The 22,087-nt window shown below is 40.4% G+C and overlaps 2 protein-coding genes and 1 non-coding gene across 4 annotated transcripts in view; 2 read left to right on the forward strand and 1 right to left on the reverse strand.

Annotated features, from left to right (window-relative positions):
• Positions 1-13,470, reverse strand: part of XPOT (exportin for tRNA) — a 28,561-nt gene extending 15,091 nt beyond the window's left edge. Inside the window, exons 1-10 of one of the 2 annotated variants that reach the window (XM_067314101.1) lie at positions 12,812-13,020; positions 12,460-12,653; positions 9,796-9,929; positions 7,874-7,956; positions 6,605-6,661; positions 4,914-4,983; positions 2,997-3,215; positions 2,176-2,360; positions 1,654-1,822; positions 67-303 (exon numbers count right to left, since the gene is read on the reverse strand). In XM_067314101.1, the coding sequence (XP_067170202.1) occupies positions 67-303; positions 1,654-1,822; positions 2,176-2,360; positions 2,997-3,215; positions 4,914-4,983; positions 6,605-6,661; positions 7,874-7,956; positions 9,796-9,855 (1,080 nt within the window). In that variant the 5' untranslated portion in view covers positions 9,856-9,929; positions 12,460-12,653; positions 12,812-13,020. Of the gene's footprint in view, positions 1-66; positions 304-1,653; positions 1,823-2,175; positions 2,361-2,996; positions 3,216-4,913; positions 4,984-6,604; positions 6,662-7,873; positions 7,957-9,795; positions 9,930-12,459; positions 12,654-12,811; positions 13,021-13,287 lie in introns of those variants that run through there. The other variant, XM_067314106.1, reaches the window with a different exon arrangement.
• A 1,856-nt stretch (positions 13,471-15,326) lies between these two features.
• RPL18A (ribosomal protein L18a) lies at positions 15,327-19,074 on the forward strand. Its single transcript, XM_067314116.1, has 5 exons — positions 15,327-15,429; positions 15,863-16,042; positions 16,656-16,785; positions 18,400-18,509; positions 18,932-19,074. Exons 1-5 carry the CDS (start codon positions 15,412-15,414, stop codon positions 19,022-19,024), a joined length of 531 nt encoding a protein of 176 aa, XP_067170217.1. The 5' UTR covers positions 15,327-15,411; the 3' UTR covers positions 19,025-19,074.
• LOC136991196 (small nucleolar RNA SNORA68) lies at positions 17,420-17,551 on the forward strand. The gene has a single exon (XR_010883240.1). It is a non-coding gene; the product is annotated as a small nucleolar RNA SNORA68 (small nucleolar RNA).
• Positions 19,075-22,087: the final 3,013 nt, after the last annotated feature.

The raw sequence follows: 22,087 nt of genomic DNA on the forward strand, positions 1-22,087 counted from the left end.
TATATTCCCAAGAAATCAAAGTAAATAATAAGTCAAAAAGTGACGTTAAACTGAAGACATATTTACTTGTTTCAAGATGTGAAGGTAGTCATAGCAAAAGCCGATGATATTAGATGAGATGTCATCATCTTCATGAATTAGGAGCTGCAACATTAGGGCCACTTTTGCTTCAATAGCTTGCAGAGCGTCTTGAGCACTCTTTATATCACCATTTTTTACCAGTTTAGTCCAACTAGCTATTAACGCTTGCCCCATCCCATTGACAAGCTTAGAAAATCTGGCCAGAAAATCCACATCATCTTCCTGCAACAAAAGAAGTCTGATTGAAAATAATAGCAGAGTTCAGATTTAAATGGCATGAGCTTATAGACAGTACTGCCTGTGCTTAGTATGTACATAGTGCAATATAAAGGCAACATTTGTCTCCTAGGTGGATAGTATAATTGCCTGGTTCATTTTCCCCGTGGAATGGAGAGACAAAAATTAAAGCAATGTTAGAGCTGGCTGTCCTCCATCATATAAGAACAGATTGATTCATCTCTTCAGATTAGCTGGTTTCTCTTTTCACTTTACAGCAAGAAGTAGGTTTATAATTCTAGGGGAAGCACATACACAGCTTAATCTATGGTAGATAAGAGGAAAGACACTTTATGGGAAAACTTTAAAGATTTAACAGCTACAGTTCACTTCAGAAATACTGATAAACAAGTGAGCAGAAATTTTCAGTAATCCTTTAAGAGCGAGTGATTATTAAGTACTTAGGGCTTGCATTTGCAAAAATCCCCTGACTAGAATTGAGAAATATTGCTAGAACAACCATTCTAAACACAAGCCTTGCCCCCTGACAAAGCTATACAAAAGCACAGGAATAGCAAGTCTTCCTCAGAGACACTAAGGTAAGACTTTTAAAGGAACGATTCCTGAATTAATGAATGTATGTTTTCTGCATTCTAGTAGGCATACAAATTTGAAGAAGGCTTCACAATGAAGAATTCAACTGTCTTGCTGTTGAAGAACTGGAGCCTCATAAGAGCTGTTTCATCTTTCTCCATAGCAGGTAGCAAACAGCTGCTCCTCATGCACTACAGCTGCACAGGGAATGAGTCTTTGCCTGGTAGGTGTATTTTCCACAGCTCACAGGTAAGAACTTCAAGCCTCATATCTGACAGTGCAGACGTGCATAACAGCATAAAACTTGAAGAAAGCTATCTCCTTCCTCTGCCTAATTATGTACAGATGGTCTAAGGTTTCACCCTAGAAAAACTCTGCCTTGACTGCCATACTTGTACTTATTACAGAATCATTTAGAAGTGAGGATTCTAGGCACTGAAACACTGAAGACACATAAACAGTAAGCACAGTACACTTTAGGAGAGGAAAGGAGAAGTGATGGGATTGTATTAGGAGTACACAGTACCTTGATTCAAGAAAGAAAAAGTTAGTGAGGACAAAGAAACTGAAACATTATATTTTAAAAGAATAACAAATACTAATAGCAAACTTAAGTATCATAAAACTGCTACAAACATTTAGCATTGACGCAGAGGCACAGGCAGTTTTCCCCTGCTTACATAGACTTATTTTTTAGTTTTCTGTTCATCTGCTTGTTTAAGAACTGTCTAACTCACTCTTATTCAAAATCAATTTACAAACCTGATCAATACTGAAGAGGCCAGCAGACTGTAATACTTGACACAAAGATTCAACCAGTTTTGTTTTATCAATTGGGTCCATTCCCTTATTTACAATTTCAAACAAACAATCACAGGCTTCTTCCCGAAGAACTTCCACAGACATGTGACCTAGCAGCATATTTATAAACCTGGAGAAAAAATAAAAAAAGTTATTTTTATATATACACAGTAGCATCATATAGAAGCTTTATATTATTTGTTCACATATTTACAACTTGCTTTTTTTTTTTTTAATTTTTAAAGTCTACTGCACTGACTAAAACCAGCATGTTAAACTTTTCACAGAGAATCTGGCAAACTGTGCATGTCCATTTTGGCCATGATATCATCTTGAAAAGTCAAATGCTTCATTAAGAAACATAGATGAATGTATAATTAAAGTCTTTATTTAAAGATGAGTTTTAATGTAGTATCATAGAAATACAATCAGCATGCTATGAAGGTTACTTTTACCAAGATGTGCCATCAAAAAAACTCCTACCTTTCATTGGCTATCAGGCTCAAATCTATCCAAGATACGTAAGCTCCAACAACTTCAAGGCACTGGCATGTCAACTCTGAGTTATTATACTGGTAATTTTGTAAGATTTGGTACCACGATTCCACCAAACTTGGAATGCACTGTTCCCTCATAGTATCTTTCAGTAAGGTGTTCCTACGAGCCTCCTATCAATAGAGTTAAAGGATAAATTAATCTTGTAATAGAAAAATATAAACTAGTAGCATTTTCACATCCTCTTCCAGATAATGCTAGTCCAAGCAGTATAAATAACTCAAACAGAGGTCAGAAACCCCAGAAGAGTAGATTACTCCTCCTTGCAAGGAAAAACAATCAATACCCTAGGTTTTCCTTTATTTATTTTTTTGCCCATAATGCCCAAACACTAAAAAAAGGCTGACAAAGAGAAAAGAAGTCCTCTAGCCCATTAAATAGGTTTTTGATGTTAGGATTCCTTAAAAAATGCACTAGTAGAAATTAAAATTTTAAAATGAGTCATTCTAACATTAAATTGGCTAATTCAATCCATTAGTTTTTGTTTGCTAGGTCTCCTCTGTGGGCTGCAAGAGCATTTCAAGCAAAAAAATTCATTAACTGAAAAGTATGAAAACATAAAGAGCATTAAATGACATATGGCTCTTGAATCTAAACCACCTAATGTCTCTAAGGTAGAGTTGCCATAGGGAGGGGGAAAAAAAACCCCAAACCAAAAAACAAAAAACCTCTGCAAGTCTTTTGCCCTAATTAAACTAGAGAACTCTTCTGAACTTTAAAGAAGATGATAATGCAAAGTTATAACTTGCCTCTGATGTATGAACAACATCACGGTCTACCAGCTCAGCATCAACAGCCATCAGGATTCTGAGGTACATATCCACTCCTTGTGGATTAAGGTCAACTACTGATAGAATATCAAAAAAAAACTTGGGCCATTTTGTGAGATATTCAGTAACAAAAAGCAATGCAAAGACTTGTGCCGCTTTGTTGCGAATAAAAGTCTTCTCAGGCTGGGGATTCAGCATCTGGTAGAAACAAAATGTTTTGTTTGGATATTCTTTTTAGAGAAATATCATTTATGCTTGTTGATTTCTGTACACCAAGTAATATATTTCCTCTCTTCACTCTTACTGGCTAAGATAATAAAGTCTCATCCTTCCAAAGATTTTGAAGAAAACAGCAAATTTTTAATGAAATAGGGACAACATTCTCTCTGGATGATACAAAAGTCTTTTATTTGATAGTAAGACATTACATGTGTTATTTCAATAATAACAGCAAGTTTGTTAAGTTGGTGGAAGGAATAAACAACAATTTCTAGAAAGCAAGATATGGTCCTCTTGAGGTTAACTTCTGCCTAAGTTAAATGTTAGCTTTCAGAATATTGAGATGTGCTTTTAAATCTCAGCTTATCAGGGAAAGAAGGAATCTGTCACTCTACCAGTTTCTCTCCCTCCTCTTTTTCTATAACCTCCCCCTAAATGGGGCAATTTGCCACAAAGAGAAATTAAAAATAATTTTAATCCATTTCACAATGATTTTCAAGTATTATTTCAAGTTGTATTATATCCCATTCTTACTGTTCAGCTTTGTGAAAACAAAGCAAATATAAATTTCCAGTGCAGAATAAGCAAAATGACAGTTAGATAATGGTAGAGATCAGCATGATTTGTATCAGCCCACTTGATGGTTTTGCTGGTTGCAAACACTTGGGTCCAACTGATATTTAATGCAAGTTCAGCTACAGTAGCTTATTCCAGCAAAAGCTAATGACATTTCAGACTAAGAAAATGCATGTCAACTGCTGTGAAGTGGAAGCACACCCCTGCACTTTTACTATGTAGGGAAGATGAACTCTCTTCAAAAGGAAAAAAAGAGTTATTTCTCCCCAATAACTGCTTCCAAAATTAACTTCAAACTGCATCAAAACATATTAACATAATATTTCATTTTATTAATTCTTGACATAGGAAGGAAATCAATTAGAGGGGACTTTATGAAAATCAGCAAAAATTAGAATTCATTCACCAAGCTTCCAAAGTTACATACTTACAGTTGGGCTAAATGATGACTAACATGGGATCATTTATAACCTGACCATCATTTAAAGGTTATGTTAAAAAGGAGGGGGAGGAAAGGTGCAGTATGAAGGTGACATAGAGGGAAAAATTAAGATGTTTTGTCAGCAGTACGATTCACGTGATTCTGACAGGCTAAGAAAACTAGGGAAACTTCATGGGTCCTATGCTTACACAAAAAAGAGTAGTCAATATACTACTATCATACTAATAGAGGCATGGCCTGAGTAGTCTTTGTTCATTTATGAACATCTGCTAGTACTCTAACAGATAGGAGTTAGACTAAAAACAGAGTTACTGGTCCTATTTCAGACACCCAGGAACATGAGGAATCTGGATTATACCTCTCTAAAGGGAAACTTTTAATACTCCATATTTGGCACACAACGATTAAACAATCCATCATTATCTGATGTAAAAGTTTTATATTCAGTAATAAAAAGTTCAAGCACAGACTTCTTTGCAACAGATAATTTAAAGAATTTCTAATGAAGATTAGAATGTTCAAAGCTTTTCACTATCAGATACTGTATCTTTACAGGAAGTCACATTTAAACTCAGATTACAGGTAGGACACTTAACCTGCACTGAACACATTATGCTAGCCTACACTAATGTAAGACTGCTGTGAAGGAATGCACTTACCTGTGCTTGCAGCCATGTTATGAGTGTTTCCCTTATTAGCTGCTGCTGGACTTCAGTAAGTTCAGAATATCTGAAACAAAGTGTAACAAGATCAAAATATGACTTTGCTTCCTGACAACTGCAACATGCCATAAGGCAAAAACTATTTCAATCTGTACTGCAGAGTAGTGTAAATGAAAGGTTCCTAGAAAAGGTATTTACACGACTATTTGCATGTTACAATTCTGAATCAAAGTCTTACCGAGAGAATAAGGAAAGATATTTTGTCCATAAGAATGAATCACACTGAGGCATTAGTGCCTCCTGTATTGGAGTAGAAGCTTAAGTTTTGCAGGAAGGCTGCCTCACTATCAGGGACATAACTTATTACCCTAAAAAAAATACACACATTTGACCATAATCCATGGGGAGAGAGAAAAGACATTTCTATATACTCAAGTTTGCTTAGTATGCTCTTCAAATATTCTGTCAACACTGAGCACAAGCAAGTCCTTCACATGGTTGCCTACAGTGCATTTATTACCACAGAGAAGTCAAAATAAAAAAAAAGCAAGCAAGGAATTTGCATTTAGGTGATACATATACAAGTCTCTGCAGAATTTAGCATTATAACCAGCCCACTTCAATACTACCCACACAACATGTTCCTTCCTAGGACTAGAGGAAGTAAGACTCTCCCTGCAATTATTCCTCCAAGCTGCTGAAGGCTCTAGTACAGACCCTAACAGCTGCTGCTGCTAAATGGGGCCCCAGTGTTCCCCCTTTCAGCTACCTATTTGTTAAGGAGAAGAAGAAAAAAAAAAAAAAAAAAAGCATCCCACCTTAAAATGCTAGAAGGAAAATGAGAAGCATGGAACAAGGAGAAAACGTACTGCAGGAAGCAGGTGACAGAACCGGAACAAGTGGAGGAAGGAGGACAATGAGGTAAAGCCAGCTAAATAAAATTTCAGAAACTTAAGTCTTAAATTTCTGCTCCAAAACAGAATTGTGAAACCCACCTGCAAAACATATCTTATTGCTATCTAAAACCTGACCCACATGTTCAGTATATTGCAACCAGTCATGTCGATACCCCAAGAGACAGACATCTCTGCCATGATGTGAAGGTCCAGGCCCAAAGCGCAGAACAACTGTAGTTCCATGCAATGAAACTTATGATATTTCAAAGTAAATTTTCCCTAAAATTACGTTGACTATGTAAAGACTTCCCAGTGAAAAGGCTACTTTCTCGCAACATCTCTGCCATGCTTACTGCATGAACAGAGCTTTGTCTAGGATTCTGTATTGAATACGGCTGCTACTTGCAGAACCCAACCTCTCTTCTGCAGAAACTGGCAAGAGTGCAGAGTAAGGGGCACCCCAGGGGGGAAGGGTTAAGGAAGTCTAATGCCATCCTTGGTAACTGGCTCCGTGTTGAGCCCTGCACAGGTTGGACTAGCTGAGTAGAACACGAGTTCATAAAAAACTACTCTTCTCCCAAGAAAAGGTGAAGGAATACAAAGAAAAGTCCTGCGGGCTGGATTAAAGCCACCTCACCAATAACACTGAGCTAATGGCTTGCAGAATCAAGGTCCTAAGAACTTTTATTCAGGAATGGTAGGAAAGAGAGGTACCATTTAAAATCTTTGCAAACAGCATAAAAATGGAAATTAAATAGCTTTACATAGTTGGTATCAAGAAAGACTACTCACTTGAACTTAATTTGGTGTTCTAGAACTTGAAAGCAAAAGAATTTGATGTGATCATCACTAGAAAAGAAAAATACTTCTGTTACTCATGGCAATATTGTGCACTTCTCTGGAAAGAAAAAACATTCCTCAAATATTGCAGACTGGTGGTCTTTAGCAAATCAAGAATTGCTATACATTAGAAAAAAAGCTATTGCTGTTACTTCAAAATAAAAGTGACAAATACTTGAGCAATTCATATGTCAAAAATGAGCAATTATTAAATTAATATTTATATTTTTCCCTATATCCACCAATTTGTTATTCTTTGATTTCTGGATTGAACATACAACATTACAATAACTACTGTACCCCGCCTTAAAAAAAAAATCTAGTAGGCTTCAATAATATGTTCAGGGGACCATTAGTACACTGGGTAAGAGTTGCACATTGTGTCTAAACAGCAAAGCTAAAGACACACTGAGATATAGACTAAGGAGGACCGTTCCACATGCTATGATCTACACATTTATTACATTTATCTTAGATAGACTGAAAATTTTAACAACAATCAGCATACATTTTAGTAAATAGAGATTAGAAAGTGCTCTTTTTCAAGTTTTGCATGGTTTTATAAATCACTGCGTACTCCGATAGAGTCAGAGAAGTTTTGATAAATAATGTACAAAAAGCAGCATTCACTGTAAATCACTATTTTCTTATTGTTATTTGGGAGATACATAGCTGAGGTTCCTTCCAATCTGAACTATTCTGTGATTCTATGATAAAGTAACAACCTAGCATTTGAGATATAAATACATGCCTTCATGCAAAAATACTAGTGACTACACAAGCTTTGTATCAGTTTCATGAAAAATGAAATGGCCTGCTCAGCAGGAGAGTGGGAACAATGAACTATTCTCAAGCTCACTGCATATAAAGCCCATATTTTCACAATTAAAACATTCCCAGCATTCCCCCCCCCCCCAAAAAAAAAAGATAGTACTCATCAAGGCACTAGAACTCATTCCTATTTTCTGGATTTCATAAAGCAGCGGTTTTTGAGCTACTAAATTTATATGGAGCTTTATTTATACATTGCTCTTTGGAAGACATTATACCTAAGTTACGATCAATAGTGATACTAAAATTGTATGCATTAAATCCATTTTAATGTACAGCTTCCCAATTACCCAGTTCACAGTTTGCCTGGCTGTTATGCTGTAGAGCTAAAAACAAGCCGACCCAAACATATTGCTAATGAAAATGAGCAATGATTCTTAGATGCATTACCTGTATATACTCTGAGCTAATGCTTCTGCACAGACTTGCCAAGCATCCTGAGATACCTTCAGCTGCTCAAAGTAAGCTAGTGCCTGCAAGCATCCAAAGATGTTTCATTAAAAACAACAACAAAAACCCCAGACCCCCTAAAACAAAAAAACCTCCACAGCAAGACATCTCATTCACATTAGACTTGCATTTAAATACTCCTCCCTCAGGAAGCATGAACTGTATTTGGATATATCCAAGTATTTATATGGCTCCTTCATTACCATACTACAAGAGTATTTCTGCAAATGCTAATACTAAAGGTGCCCATTTCCCTTTTACATCCAATATAAAGATTTTGTTACTTTAATAAAAAATTCATAGAGTCAGAGCTGTTCAAGTTAGAATGGACTTCTGGAGACAGTCTAGTCCAACCTCCTAGCTCAAAGCAGGGTCAGCTAGGGGAAGCTGCTCACAGACTTGTCTACTTGGGTTGTGAATATCTCCAAGGATGGAAGTTCAAGTCCAAGTTCCAATTCCCTCCACAAGTTCTAAGTAGAAAGACATTTAAATTTTTCACCAAAACCAACTCACTATTCTTGCTGGACCACTCTGGCTGTACTCTACATCTCAAGCTCAAGAAACATTCAAATACAATGTTTCATTGATCACCTGACAGTTGTCTAGTTTATGAATCTATGAAAGAGATTAGAAAGAACTGTCCATTTCTGCCAAATTTTAGATACTCAACAGACCTTCTAAATAGCTTTTATTAACATTTAATTTGATCTAATTGCTTTAAGATTTAGCATGGCCTGTTATAAAACCAATAAAGTAATTTTTGAAACATGGTAGATTGAAGACATTATTTCAATTCTATGAAAGTCTCTATGTCAAGGCTGTGGGTTTTGTTTTTCTTTACTTCATAACTGTTTCCACTCATCAGTTTCACAAAGTAGTTATGCAATGGATGGAATTAGTTATTAAAACAAGAATTAACTTCTTGGAGCTGGTACTGGTTGTTTCCTTATATTGAACAGTCTTACTAAAAATTGTTTGATAGCTTACTTTATATAAACTACTTCTTACATGAATACTGAAATGTTAAGTCACTTTTTACTACAAAGTATTTCAAAAGCATACAGACTGCATGGTTAAAAGGTCAATAAATCTATAAGCTTCAAATTTGATAATGGCATTCTATTAACAAACCATTAAAAATTAACTATATCCATTCTTCCAAGCAGGGCAAGAACCCACAAAGGACATGTATTTAACAGGCTCCTTTGCAACACCAGGATGTATCAAGCCACATTCTTGGATATTAGCATCAATTCTGAAAGATATTACTGGAGGTCATCCTGTAGACACTCAAATCAATTTCATAAACAGTATGCAGACAATTTTTCTCTTTAAGTAGTTGTAGAAGTTTTAATGCCTTTTCATACAAGCATCTCTTATGTTTTTGTCAAGTACTCACACACCATGATTACTTTCTTAAGTTACGTTAGCTAATATAAGCTTCACTACAGTTAAAAATACACATTTCATTAAAAGACACTAAAGGTAGGAAAACCATTCAAATCCAAAAAACAGCTAAGAATTAAAAGGACAACTGCAAGCAACTCTGTTTTCAGCGAAGATTTTTCATTCTGGGGGAATCTGCTTGAGGTGCTAAGCAACAAGTATAGAGAACTGAAAGGACTGAAAGCTGCAGCCCAGAGAAATAAATTCTGTATTTGTTAAGTGCAATTTCATAAAAATGGTGACACATGTCCTTTAGTTTACATACATACTTCCTATATGACTTTCAGTTTAGTACACGCCACCACAAACCCTTTGTGTCAGTTAACCAAGTAACAATATGTGTCAAGAAAATATTAGATTTTTTCATTGAATCAGCATCCCCAGTTATTAGAGAGAGAAGCAAGTTAATTACATACTCTTTGTCTGAAGTCTGCATCAGCATTTGGGTTTAGCCCTAAAAGGGCTTGTTCATCCATCTTTGTTGCTATACTCTTTGTTTCCTATTCCTAACAGGTTTGCCCACTTCTTCTAGAGGGGAAACTACAATCATCTGAAAATAGAGAAAGAACAACTTTATTGCTCAGCATCACAACAGAACTTAAAAGCATGACAGCAACAACCACAGCAGTTTGCATACCAAACTCAAACATATAGTATGTAGCCCACCAAGACAACAACGTGCATACTTCTACTACAAACATCAGAAATTTTAAGTCCTTCATCAATATCAGAATTTGTCTAGAAAATAAACCGTTTTAAAGAAATAAGCAAATTTAAAGTTCTCACATATTTGAGCTTTCTTCAAAAAAATTAATGTTTGTAATTAACAGAGAAATTGCACAAAGCATGCTATTCAGCTCAAAGACTTGAACTCAGATTTAAAGAACACAGAAAGTTTCAGAAAGAGGTGACATAAGCATAAATCAGCTACTTAAAAAGAATCCAGATGTCTATCATTTCACAAGGCTAGCAAGTGCGAAAATAAGCATCTCTACTCATGTCAATTATTGTTAGATGTTTCATAAAACCATTTATAAAGTATTTCCTCTAGAGTACAAAACCATCAGGAGGTCTTTCTTCTAAAGCAAGCACACACAGGAGAAGTGTCACAGAAATTAACCACAAAATACTTCATACTGAGTTGTTAATCAAGTTTCCTGTTCTTTATAATGGGTGCTAATTTACTAGTAATTTTTTTTAAAGAAAATTCTCTGTAAAACTACCAACCAAGCTGGACAAATGTTCTAAAGAGATTAGGTAGCTCTACAAGTCATTCTTCAATGCTCTGGATTAAACACAATCAATAAAAAGGTTTTGTCAAACACTCAGATGCTGTTAAACAGCAAGAGCTTCAAAAACAAATCTAGTATGTTAACATGGTTAATTAGGCCTGAAATAAGGCCTTATTCCATAAGTATGCAGGATGTGGGGGAAAGGAAGATGATAGGCATGAGGAAGAGATGAAACACAAAGGAACTGCGGTTAGAAACTGCCTACATGCCTATAGGTAGAACTTCCGATTTCTTAGTATTGCACGTCTCGGGCATGCTCCACTGTTCACCCTCCCCCCCCGCAAGAAAGGGGGCAGGGTGACAATTGACAGCAAGCATGCAAAGGAAAGCCAAGCATTTAATATGACAAATAGACACTTTGTAAAACTCGTGACAGAGTAAATGATAACAAAATGCATTATAAATAGAACTGAGTTCATACAAAAAAAAAACAAAACTGTAGGTCTTTGAGAGTATAGAAACCAGAAAATTCTCTGTTCTGGAACAAAGTAATGATTTGTGGCAAACAAGCTTCACACACTGCCTTACAATACAGAGCAAGCCCACTCAGGGTCAAAACCTTTAGGGATTAAAGTTGCTCTACTGAGTCTCCTCTCTCTGTACCCTCCCCCCAACTTCTTAGCCCAAAACAGCCAGCAGATTAAAATCAAGTTAAAATGCTGAGGGGAAAAATGCTTTTTTGACAGCATCTTCCAGTTAGGTTGTGGTCCACAGTCATATAAATAAAACTCCTAACATATACAAGCATATTTTCCTGATGATATCCCTATATCATCTGCTCAAAAGATTAATCTTCTACAGACTAGTGAGAAGTTCTGCTGTTAAAAGTAACCTGACTCAAGGATGTATTCTCTTCCCATGTTTAGCTAACAACAATGCCACCCAATTCTAAATATCTTATACAGGCTATGTAAGCACATTTAAAATTTGATCTTCCACCACATACTCTAACAGTTTCATTTGGCTAGTCAGCTCTAGAAGATACTTAATGGAATAGCCATCTCAGAAGATCAGTTCAAATACCATAACAACTCATTTTTAAATCAAGATTTAAAAACAGTATCAATTAGTAACATTAGAGTTAATATGTAGTTGTGTAGGAAGTATGAAGCCTTATTTATGCTGAATTGTTTTGTTTTAAACTGGTACATTATGTTCAGTGGCAATCTGATCTTACTACAATCAGGAGAGCGCAGTCCTTTACAGCAAGGTCATACAGGTATACATTCCTCACCAAGACACTCTATTCCCTTTCAAGTATCAAATACTTAAAATGGTAGAGACTGCTTTCATACAGGAAGAAAAACTGTGGTCACACTTCAAATAGGAAGGATTGCTACTGTAAAAATACTAACATGGTCAGAGGTGTGTAACTTGGGTCCAGACATCCCCTAACAATGAAAGTGTTCACAGCAATTTGACTACAGATGTTAACCATTAGAACAATTAGTAATTAAAGAATACCTCATTTACAGCACTTGTTTTAGGTATATGCAAGATTGTGATAGCACACAGGGAGCCAGCCACATACTTCATTTTAATTCCCTTAATTTTTTTCCCTAATAAATATAGTAAAAGATCATCTCTTGCATTCTTTTTAGAGTTTTGTTTTGCTTGCCACAAATCTTGAACACATTTACAGACTCTTAAGAATTTACAATTACGTATACAAAGTATACTTAAAATGAACATCTCTGTAATGGTTACTTCTCAAACTTTTAAACTGGACTAGAAAGTTCTTCTTTTGGTGAGTGACAGATTAGGTCTTGATGTCAGGCATACTCTTACCGGCCAAAAATTCTCTGCAAGGACCAAAGTTTTCTTGCCCCCTCAACGAATTCTCTAAAGAGCCAACACCATCCTCCGAACGGCTCAAAAGCTCTGTCAGGGGAGATGATCAAGCATGCACATCCCACGGCTTCCAGATCCGCAGCGAAGACACCAGGGCTGAAACTTAACCTCTTCAATCCCCTTCCCGGTCCCTGCAGAGTGACAAAGCACTCCTCCTTGGGCGTGCGGCCGCTGCAGCGGCTGGCAGCTAGGGCAGAGGCGGCTCTCACGCCGGAGGGCAGCGGACACCGCCGCCTTGCAGCGTGCCGAGGGCAGCTCCCGCCCCTCACACTACAGTTTAAGAACTTACAGCTACTTTCTCCCTCACCAAAGGTATAAAGCAGGACACCGACCGAGACAGGTTCCACACCAGCGTGAACATAAGGCCACTGCAAGCTAAAGCTTTCAAGTAGAAAAGAAAAACCCTGGCATTTTTGAGACCTTTTCCAGCGCCCCCCCCCCGGCCGGCTCACAGCGATGCGGCAGGCCGGGGGGGAGAGAGCGGGCCCGCGGGGCGCCGGCACCCCCGCTCCTCTCGGCGGGGCCGGGCTGCAGCGCCCTCCCCGTCTCCCCCTTCCCCAACAGTTGCTAAGGAGGCGGCGCCGGGCTTGAAGCGAACCGGCAGGGCGACTCGGCAGAGCCCAGCGAGCGGCGGCGTCGCCTCCCCCCGGCCTCGCGCCAGGGGCGAGGGGCGCGCGGCGGCCCCCGCCCGCCAACGGCGCAACAGCCCCCGCGCCCCCTCCCCCTCCCCGCGCCGGGTTGCGTCACCCCTCCCCCCGCCGTTACCTTCCCGGTCACTCCGCCATCGCGGCGGCGCTGCCGGCTCCGACCCCCACAGCCCCGAGGCCGCCACGAGCATAGGGAGCGGGGCAGGCCGCGCCGCGCCGCCTCGGCTGGCGGCGAGAGGAGGAGGAGAAGGAGGCGGGGGCGGCCCGAGGGGAGGCGCCGCCGCCCTCGCGCGTGCGAAACAGCCGCCGCCGCGCTGTCGCCCGCCCCAGGATGGAAAAACGCCCCCGCCCCTCGAGCCGAGGGGAAGCCACGCCGCCGGACTACAACTCCCGGCGTGCTCCGCGGCACCCTCCGCGCCAGCGTGGGGAGGAGGCGGCGACCCGACAGGGCGCGACGAGGTTCCCCGGCGGCCTGCGCACTCACCTCCCCTCTGCCCCCGGCTGCGAGCCGCCGCGCACGCCAGGATGCACCGACCCCTGGCCGCGCGACCCTGCGGCGCTCCGCACAGGCGCAGCCCCGCCCCCGCCGCGGGGCCTCTCGGGAAGGAGGGGCCGGTGCGGGGGGACGGAGACTGGCCCCGGCCCCGGGCCCCGCCTGAAGCGCGGGCAGCGGCTGCTGAGGGCTGTAACTGCGTTCAGGCAGGCAGGAAAGCGTCGTGACGGCGGCTTCGCCCACTGCTTTTCCTGGGCAAGATGGCACCGGCAAGGCGGGCAGGTGCAAGACGGAAATATTTTTTGCGCATCCAAAAGGCACAATGTAGCTATCAAAAATGTTCTTTTCCCCCCTAAAACATGCTTTACACACTAGTTAAAGATGAAGTCTTAACAGATAGCTATGAGACAGTCGCGTATGTGACTGTAAAATAACATTGTAAAATCAATCGGTTTCATAAATCAAGACTCACCTGTTCCATCCATAAGCTCATCTAGAAATTTTGTTTTGCTCTCTTTCCTGCATATGTCATCAGCAAGAAAGCTGACAGTATTAGTTAGCGCTGGTCATGTCACTGCATGTTAAGCTAGGACACAACACATCCCTTTGGAGTGATGTCAGCATCGTAATGCTAACCAGAATAACTTGTTCAATAACTCACACAAAAAGGGCCTAAGCTCCCATTTTACAAAAGCACCAGCACATGCTTATCTTTAAGCAGACGAACAAGGCAATTTATCTGACTTTTACTAATATAATGGCCTCTTTCCTGCAAATCATTGTGCCACCATCAAATTTATGAATGTTTTAGTATGATTAAATGTGTGTGCATTTGTAAAATGAGATTAAAAGACTGAACACAAAGAAGTGCAGTAACAAATACTACAAAATAACTTGTCTCACCACAGCAGTTTGCACTGTTGTTACAGTACTTTTCAAGCAAAAAAAAAAAGTTTCACAGCTACGGAAGGACAATTTTCAAAACCATAGCCTGCGCAACATTTAAGGAGAGAACTTTATCCATCATTACTGCAGAAGCGTTTCTTATTAATAGTACACAGGAATACAAATATTCAGGACAAGCTAGGGGGAAAAAATACCATATCAAAACTAAGCCATAAAATATGGTAACCAATACCATACCAACACTAACATCATAAAAACATGAAATTGAAGTGCTGTTAAGGGAATGCAAGAGCCAAAACTCACTGTAGCAAGTTTTAGCAACCTCATGTTCCCATGGGGCCCCGGCGAAGGGCTGCCTCCCCCTTCGCGGCCAGCCACGACGGCAGCGCGGGGGAGGCAGGACACGAGTCAGCCGCCTGCCTCGGGCGCCGACACGCGCGAGCACGCGTGGCGCGTGCCCACGACGGACCGGGCCACGGGTCCGTCAAAAAATTTATCACCACTACAAATCAAGCAGCGCCGAAGGGCACAGGGCGGCCCGGCTCAGGGCATGGCAACTGGGGAAGCCGTGAGAAGGCGCGGAGGCCGCCGGGCTGCGCGGGCGGGAGAGGACGCGGCCTCCACCACGCCGCCGCATCGGCCACGCGAGCCCGCCGGCTCCCCCCGGAAGCAACGTCAGCCGGCTGCGCGCGCAGACTGGCGGCTGCCTCACCCAATCGCGCTCTGCCCGCAGCCAATGGGCGGAGAGGATGCCGCGGGGGCGGGGCTTGCCGCGGGCGGGTGAAGGGCTGCTCCTGCGTACCAGGCCTTTCCTTTTCTGGGGGCCGCCGAGGAGGCAGCACCATGAAGGCGTCGGGCACCGTGAGTGAGGCCCCGCGGGCCGGGCGCGCCGTGGGCTGGGCGGCGGCGGCGGCCGCCGCCGTGGGAAGCGCGGCGGTGAGGCCTCGCGGCGCTCGAGCGGAGCCTCCGCGCGCCCGGGGGTCCCGGCCCGGCCCTGCCTGGGAGGCAGGCGAGCAGCCAACATGGCGGCGGCGCCGCTCCTGGCCGGCGTATGAGGAGGCCGCGGCGCCTCGGACCGGGGGCCGCGGCCCGGGCGGGCGGCTCCGCTCCACTCCTCTCGGCGGGAGCCGTGGGCTGGTGGCCTCCGCTCCCCCTTTTCTTCTGCGGCTGCGTCCTCGGGCAGAGCCGCGGCGCCTTCCGCAGGGCGGGGTGGGGCTGGCGCGGGGGCCGCGGCGCTGTGGCGGCGCGGCGCGGGGGGCTCACGGCTGCGGCGGTGTCTCTCGTCCCCCTCCAGCTGCGGGAGTACAAGGTGGTTGGGCGCTGTCTGCCCACGCTGAAGTGCCGGACGCCGCCTCTCTATCGGATGCGGATCTTTGCCCCCAACCATGTTGTCGCCAAGTCCCGGTTCTGGTACTTCGTTTCCCAGCTGAAGAAGATGAAGAAGTCATCTGGAGAGATTGTGTACTGTGGCCAGGTGCGGCATAAAATCCTGACAGTCTTGGAGGCTTTTAAGGAACTCCATCTGTTTCACATAGAAAGAATTTATGTAAAATACTGTTATTGATGAAGTTGAATTTTCTTTATCTTCAGCTGCTGTGAAGCTGGACAATTTTTCTCCCCCCCCCCCCCCCCCGTGTTTGTATATGTCAAGTGAGATAAAAAACTTAAATTCACAACACTTCAGAACTGTGATAAAATACATCACTACTGTAGGTAGTGCTGTTGTCTGGTTCTTATGCTTGCTTCATTGTGGCATCTATCTCTTAACATCTGGACCTTCATAATCCTTGGAAAACAGATATTTGTATGCTTATACTTTCACATTTTGTTGCTGGAAGTACATTCTTTTCCATTTCCTTTGAAGATGATTTAATAGCTGAAATAGATTTAGATTTTCATTTTCACATTGAATTACCAGAGATTTCACTGTAGGCATGATAGTATGGGGAAAGAGAGCAAGTATTTGCCTTAGACAGTAAAGCTATCTGTAATGCTTTCATTAGAGCTGTAACATATTTATTCTTAAACTTGTAAAATGCTGATGATGTACTGTCTCTAACTATTTCTGTGCCCTTGTGTAATTCCAGGTGTATGAGAAGTCCCCTCTGCGGGTAAAAAACTTTGGTATTTGGCTACGCTATGATTCTCGTAGTGGAACTCACAACATGTACAGAGAGTACAGGGATTTGACTACTGCTGGTGCTGTCACTCAGTGCTGTAAGTACCTATAACCATTTGAGATAAAATGATAGGACCAGTATTATGAACAAAAGTTTAAATCTTAAAGTGGACGTAAAGTTTAAGTAGGAGTACTGACTTGATCCATGATAAGGTAGCTTAAACACTGGAAAAAATAAAGTGGGAAGCTGCTGGAGAAGCCCATGGATGTGTATGTATAATGTATGTGGTATTCTGTTCATTACCATTCCTTAAACAGTTTCTCTAGCTGAAAGTATTCCCACTTGATCTTGGTGTGACTTTTTACAGTTCTAGTCATCAACTTTGCTATACAGGCGAGGAGTTTCATGACCTCTAAGTGCTGTATATGTTTCTTGTACTATACTTACTGTTAAAACAATTGAAAATATCTTTCCAAGTCTTTTGGAAAGAATATTGCTGATACTATGTGGAACATACCAGGATCTGTCCTCTGGAGAGCTAAGTTAGGAAACTTGATTTCCTAAACATGATTTTTTTTTTTCCTGTAATTTGCATTGCTCAGAGATCTCATGGTCTAAGTTAGGAAATCATAGGTTGTCCTGATTTCAGTCTGTTATCTAAAGCAGTTGAGAGAGAGCATTTGTATAGCTGATGCTGTTGACATTTGAATTCAGTATTCAAAACACTGCAAAATGCACACAAAAACCCAAAGAATATTGTTCCTAGTAATGATGTTCTTGTCATGTGTGCAAATATTATATGTATCTTGTCGCCTTTGAACAGTTGAAGTGCTGTTGAAAGTGAAACTTAAGGTCCTACATGTAACTTATAATACATTCCTATTAATTAACATACTGAAGGGCTACTTAAGAGGTCTGAGAACTTACTTAATTTGTCATTATGTAATGACTTTGATAACCTTTATGCTCCAGACTACTTTTGAAGGATAGGGGTTTTTTTATCTTGCATTTTCATGGGAAGTATTGTAAGCACAAGAATATTTAGATAGCCATGTCTTATATGTGAAATAGCTATTGACATCATGATTTTAAGACAGTGATATATTTGGATTGCCACGTGGATGAATTTTGATGTAGCCCATGTAAGGATATCTTCCTCCTGTCCTGTGAGCCTAATCATATGGGCTAAATATAAATTTGTATGTTTCATGTGTAAATTTTAAGACTTCAACTAAAGCTGGAGTCTTTTCAGAAAAACAAAGCTGGAAACTGCAGTTATCTTTACTTGCATCTTCCTCTTGGAAGGGGAAGGGAATATTTGCTGAAGTTCAGTTCATATTTTTCCTGAAATAATATTTCAGTATTGATTCTGAATCATCAGTTTCTTATGCAAAACATAAAATAGTCCCTGAGTAATTACTTCTGTAAATGTGTACCTTCTTGCAATAAAGAAGGAATAAGATGCCACTCTCATGTAGAAGCTTGGTTATGAGTTCCAGGAAGAAGCTGCTGCTGCATATTGGTTCTCTGGTTAGTGCTTCTGCCATCACTCTGCCTAATAATGCTATTTGTAGTATGCAGAGTTGCCTGAAAATTTGAAAGGTGGTGGACAGCATTACAAATACTTACCAAAAAGATGGTGTTAAGATTTTGAACTGAAAATGTGTTAAGTTATTTTAGGATTTATTTTTAATGAGTTCTCTTGTTACAGACCGTGATATGGGAGCCCGTCATCGTGCCCGTGCTCACTCTATTCAGATCATGAAAGTTGAGGAAATTGCTGCTAGCAAGTGCCGTAGACCAGCAGTCAAGCAGTTCCATGTAAGTGAAGTAAAATGGCAGTAGCTGGTGGGTCCCAGTCCTATTAGACTGGAAGGGGAGCTCTTGCCCGGTTCAGATTTGCTTTGCAGACAAAAGTAGGAAAGGAACCAAACTTGCATGTATAACTTTAAAAACATTTTATATCGTGATCAAGATTTTTAATGCTAAACTACTTGAGAGAAAGTAAAATTGAAAAAGCATACCTTAAGTTACACGAAACTTGCCTTTAACAGGTATTTCTTTCAATAAGAATTACACAATTAATTCATCTGTTGTTAGTTACTATGAAGCTTATCTAATCTGAGGATGTTTTACTTCTATAGAAGTTAACAGTCGAATACAGCTTACCCATTTACTGCAAATTACTTTCTATTATTCATCAGTTATCTCAGTTAATGGAGAAACTTTTTTTTTTCTTACAGGATTCTAAAATCAAGTTCCCTCTGCCACACAGAGTTCTGCGTCGCCAGCACAAACCACGTTTCACCACCAAGAGACCAAATACATTCTTTTAAGTACAAAAACATGCCATCAACTCTGTGTTGTAATAAAGGTCTTATTTGAACCTTTGACTCTCAGTTTTCTTTTGGAACTTGTGCCACTGGTGCCTAAGAATTCCTCTCCTCCCTCTCCCCCAAGTTTTCTGTAAACTGTCAGCAGCTCACTGTTTACAGCTATGATTGCCTTCAAATTGAGGCAACCATAGTTCTGCTTTGTTGTGTTAATAAAATTGTTCATTATGCTTTGTAATCACAGCTGCTGTTAGGTGCTGACCCAAGGTACCAAAATGTACCAAAAATCAGTAAAACAAAACAATAATTATTCAGGTCAAAATAAGTATTGTTGAACAACTATAAAATTCTACATTTTTCTTGCCCCTCAGGGCCTCTTGAGAAAAATAGCTGAATCGAGGAAAAAAGATGGCAGCTTTGAGTATGCAGAACTCAAACTCTTCTTCAACTAAGAATAAAGAGCTTCTCAGCTTCAGTTAAGCTGAAGTTTTAAACATTTAAAGCCAAAACCTTTAGTTCTTGCTTGATCCTTTTCAAAGGTGTTACATTCCATTCTAAATTAACTTGAGTATATATATACAAAGACCGATGCCTGCCTCTAGATAAGTGAAAAGATGCATGTCAGACTTTTTTTGTTGTTGTTGTCAGTCTAGTTGGTCTGATAAATACAAGTTCTGCATGTGAACCCAGTCATTAGACTGCCATGCTTGCAGTACAATACTAGTCTAAAAACTGTATTGCATGATGTAGTTAAGCTGCCTCAGACCAAAAGTCAGTTTTCACATCTGGTGCCTATTTTAAATTGCAGTATGTTCTGATTGTTTCCTGCAACTTCATCTTGCTTTGAATGCTTGCTGGTCTGCTGCTGTTCACTTTGAGCATTTAGCTTGAGAAAAGATAAGCTTTGAACTGCTAATGAAAACTTGAAAGGCTTTGTAACATGTTGAAAATAAGAAAATAGCATGTTTTGTCATACTTGAGTAAATAACACACTTGTCAAATGCTCGATGTGACTACTGATTCAAAAGAATTATTTCCTAATGGATCAATTCTTATCTAGGTAATGTTATGTGACAAGACTATATGGTCCTATAGAATTGTTCATAAAACAGCGCAATTAATGATCAAGTTGATCAGAATGAGTTGCTAGAACATATGGGAGGATCTCCTACAAAATAGACATTAAGAAATGTGAGCTATTGTTCAAATTCATGATAAACATGCCTCTTCAGTAAAGAACAAGTTCTCTTCTTTTGGGTAGGCTACTTTAAAGACAGAAGATAAACCAAGCCAGACTTAAGCATAATTTCTTGAGTATTCCTGCACATGATACATCTTTGCCTGCCTCTTGTAATTCTGGATTTTGTTTTTCAGTTAAACCTGAGGGTATGTCTTTAACTTTCTGCAACAGACATAACACAGCATGTGGCCTGTGGCTGCATACAATACCAAAATGTATCTACCTGTATGTCACACAAATACAAAACCTTTAGGCTTGCTGAACAAGATTCTAGTAGGTAGCTGGCTTAATTAGTACATGGGTCTTGCCTAGAGTTACGGAACCGATACTGTGTTTTGTCAACAGATCAAAACAAAAGTAGATAGCAGTGGAGTGCAGGGAAATACTGGCCAGAGAGAAAATTGGGAGTATTGCAGTTTTGGGGTAGCTGGAATGTTGCAGCTCAACCACCAGAATTGCCTGTTAAGTGCAAGAGACTAGATTGGTAGACTAGGGGGCTGTTCTGCAAGAGCTGAAACAAGTGAAGAGTGGAAGCACTCTTCACTTCCATGGTAAATCAACTCAGGGAGTTGATCTGTCCAAACCTTAATCCAAATGAAAGGGGATTAATTTGAACAATTCATGATCTCTGAAATGGCTTACCAGCAGACTGCAGAAGTTCAAGAGAGGAGAAACTACAAACTATTCTGACCTATCCCTGTGGGATTTGATTTCAGTTAACTCCTGCAGGATATTTCCAGCTTGTCTGAATAAGGTCACCCACAAGCTCTTGTATTTTGGGAATATTGAATGATGTTTAGGCAAGAGCACTTTAGCATGAAAATGGTTTCAGATTCATTACAGAAAGAACAACACAGGAAGTTTTTAAGAGTGGACAGCTTGTAACAGGAACCAGTGCTAGTACTGCCAATCTAAAATAATTAAAACACATTATGAACCTGGCCCATGCACAAATAAATAGATAGACAAGTAAAGCCTTGATTCATTACATTCGCCTTCTGGCTTTAGAGCCTTTAGGACTCAGGGTTTCAAGATTTTCTTGGGAAAAATATTGTGAGAGTACTCCGTACTGAAACACTAAAAGCTTATGAAATCTCTTGACTAAGACCTTTAGAAAATATTTGGCAAGGCCAAATAATTCTGAACATAGTAAACACTGAATCATTAAAAAATTAGTGCAAATTCTCAAATGCAAACTTTTCTTCCATCTGAACTTGGGACAAATATGCAGGATTTTGCCCAGTGTAACAAAATGTCCTACCAGCTGTGACTTCTTTTAATTCAAACTCTATTGCCAAGCAGAAGGCACAGCTCCCCACATTCTCAAATGCCTGAGGTTCACAGTAACATAAATTCAGAATTCAGTATTTTATAACTCAATTATGGCTGCAGTGTGGTAGATAGCATGCTAACTGCAGAAAAGAAGATAGGAATCCTGAATTTAGGAAGACAAAAATAGTCATAAAATACAATTACCATTTTTAGAATTTTAATTTAGTGCGGGATCCTGACATCCTATTTCCCGTATGTCATCTCTGTATTTATGTCTCTCTTTCGCAGTGTAACTAGAGAATTGGATATATACATACTGAAATGACGCCTTGATAAGTAATCTTCCACACCATGTAATTTTTATTAACTTTTTTTTTTAACAGACTCATCATCTGCTACTAGAAACCAAATGTGCCTCATTGCAACGCTGAGGTAAGCAAAGACTGCCCTGGAGGCTCTAACAAGTATGTGTTCTGCAGGGCAAGAACCGAGAGGCTTTTGCTTCTGGAGTAAGGCTATTAAACACCTCAAAATATAGGGAAAACTTCAGGAGA

The sequence above is a fragment of the Apteryx mantelli genome, chromosome 1, assembly GCF_036417845.1.
Source record: "Apteryx mantelli isolate bAptMan1 chromosome 1, bAptMan1.hap1, whole genome shotgun sequence".
Taxonomy (NCBI): domain Eukaryota; kingdom Metazoa; phylum Chordata; class Aves; order Apterygiformes; family Apterygidae; genus Apteryx; species Apteryx mantelli.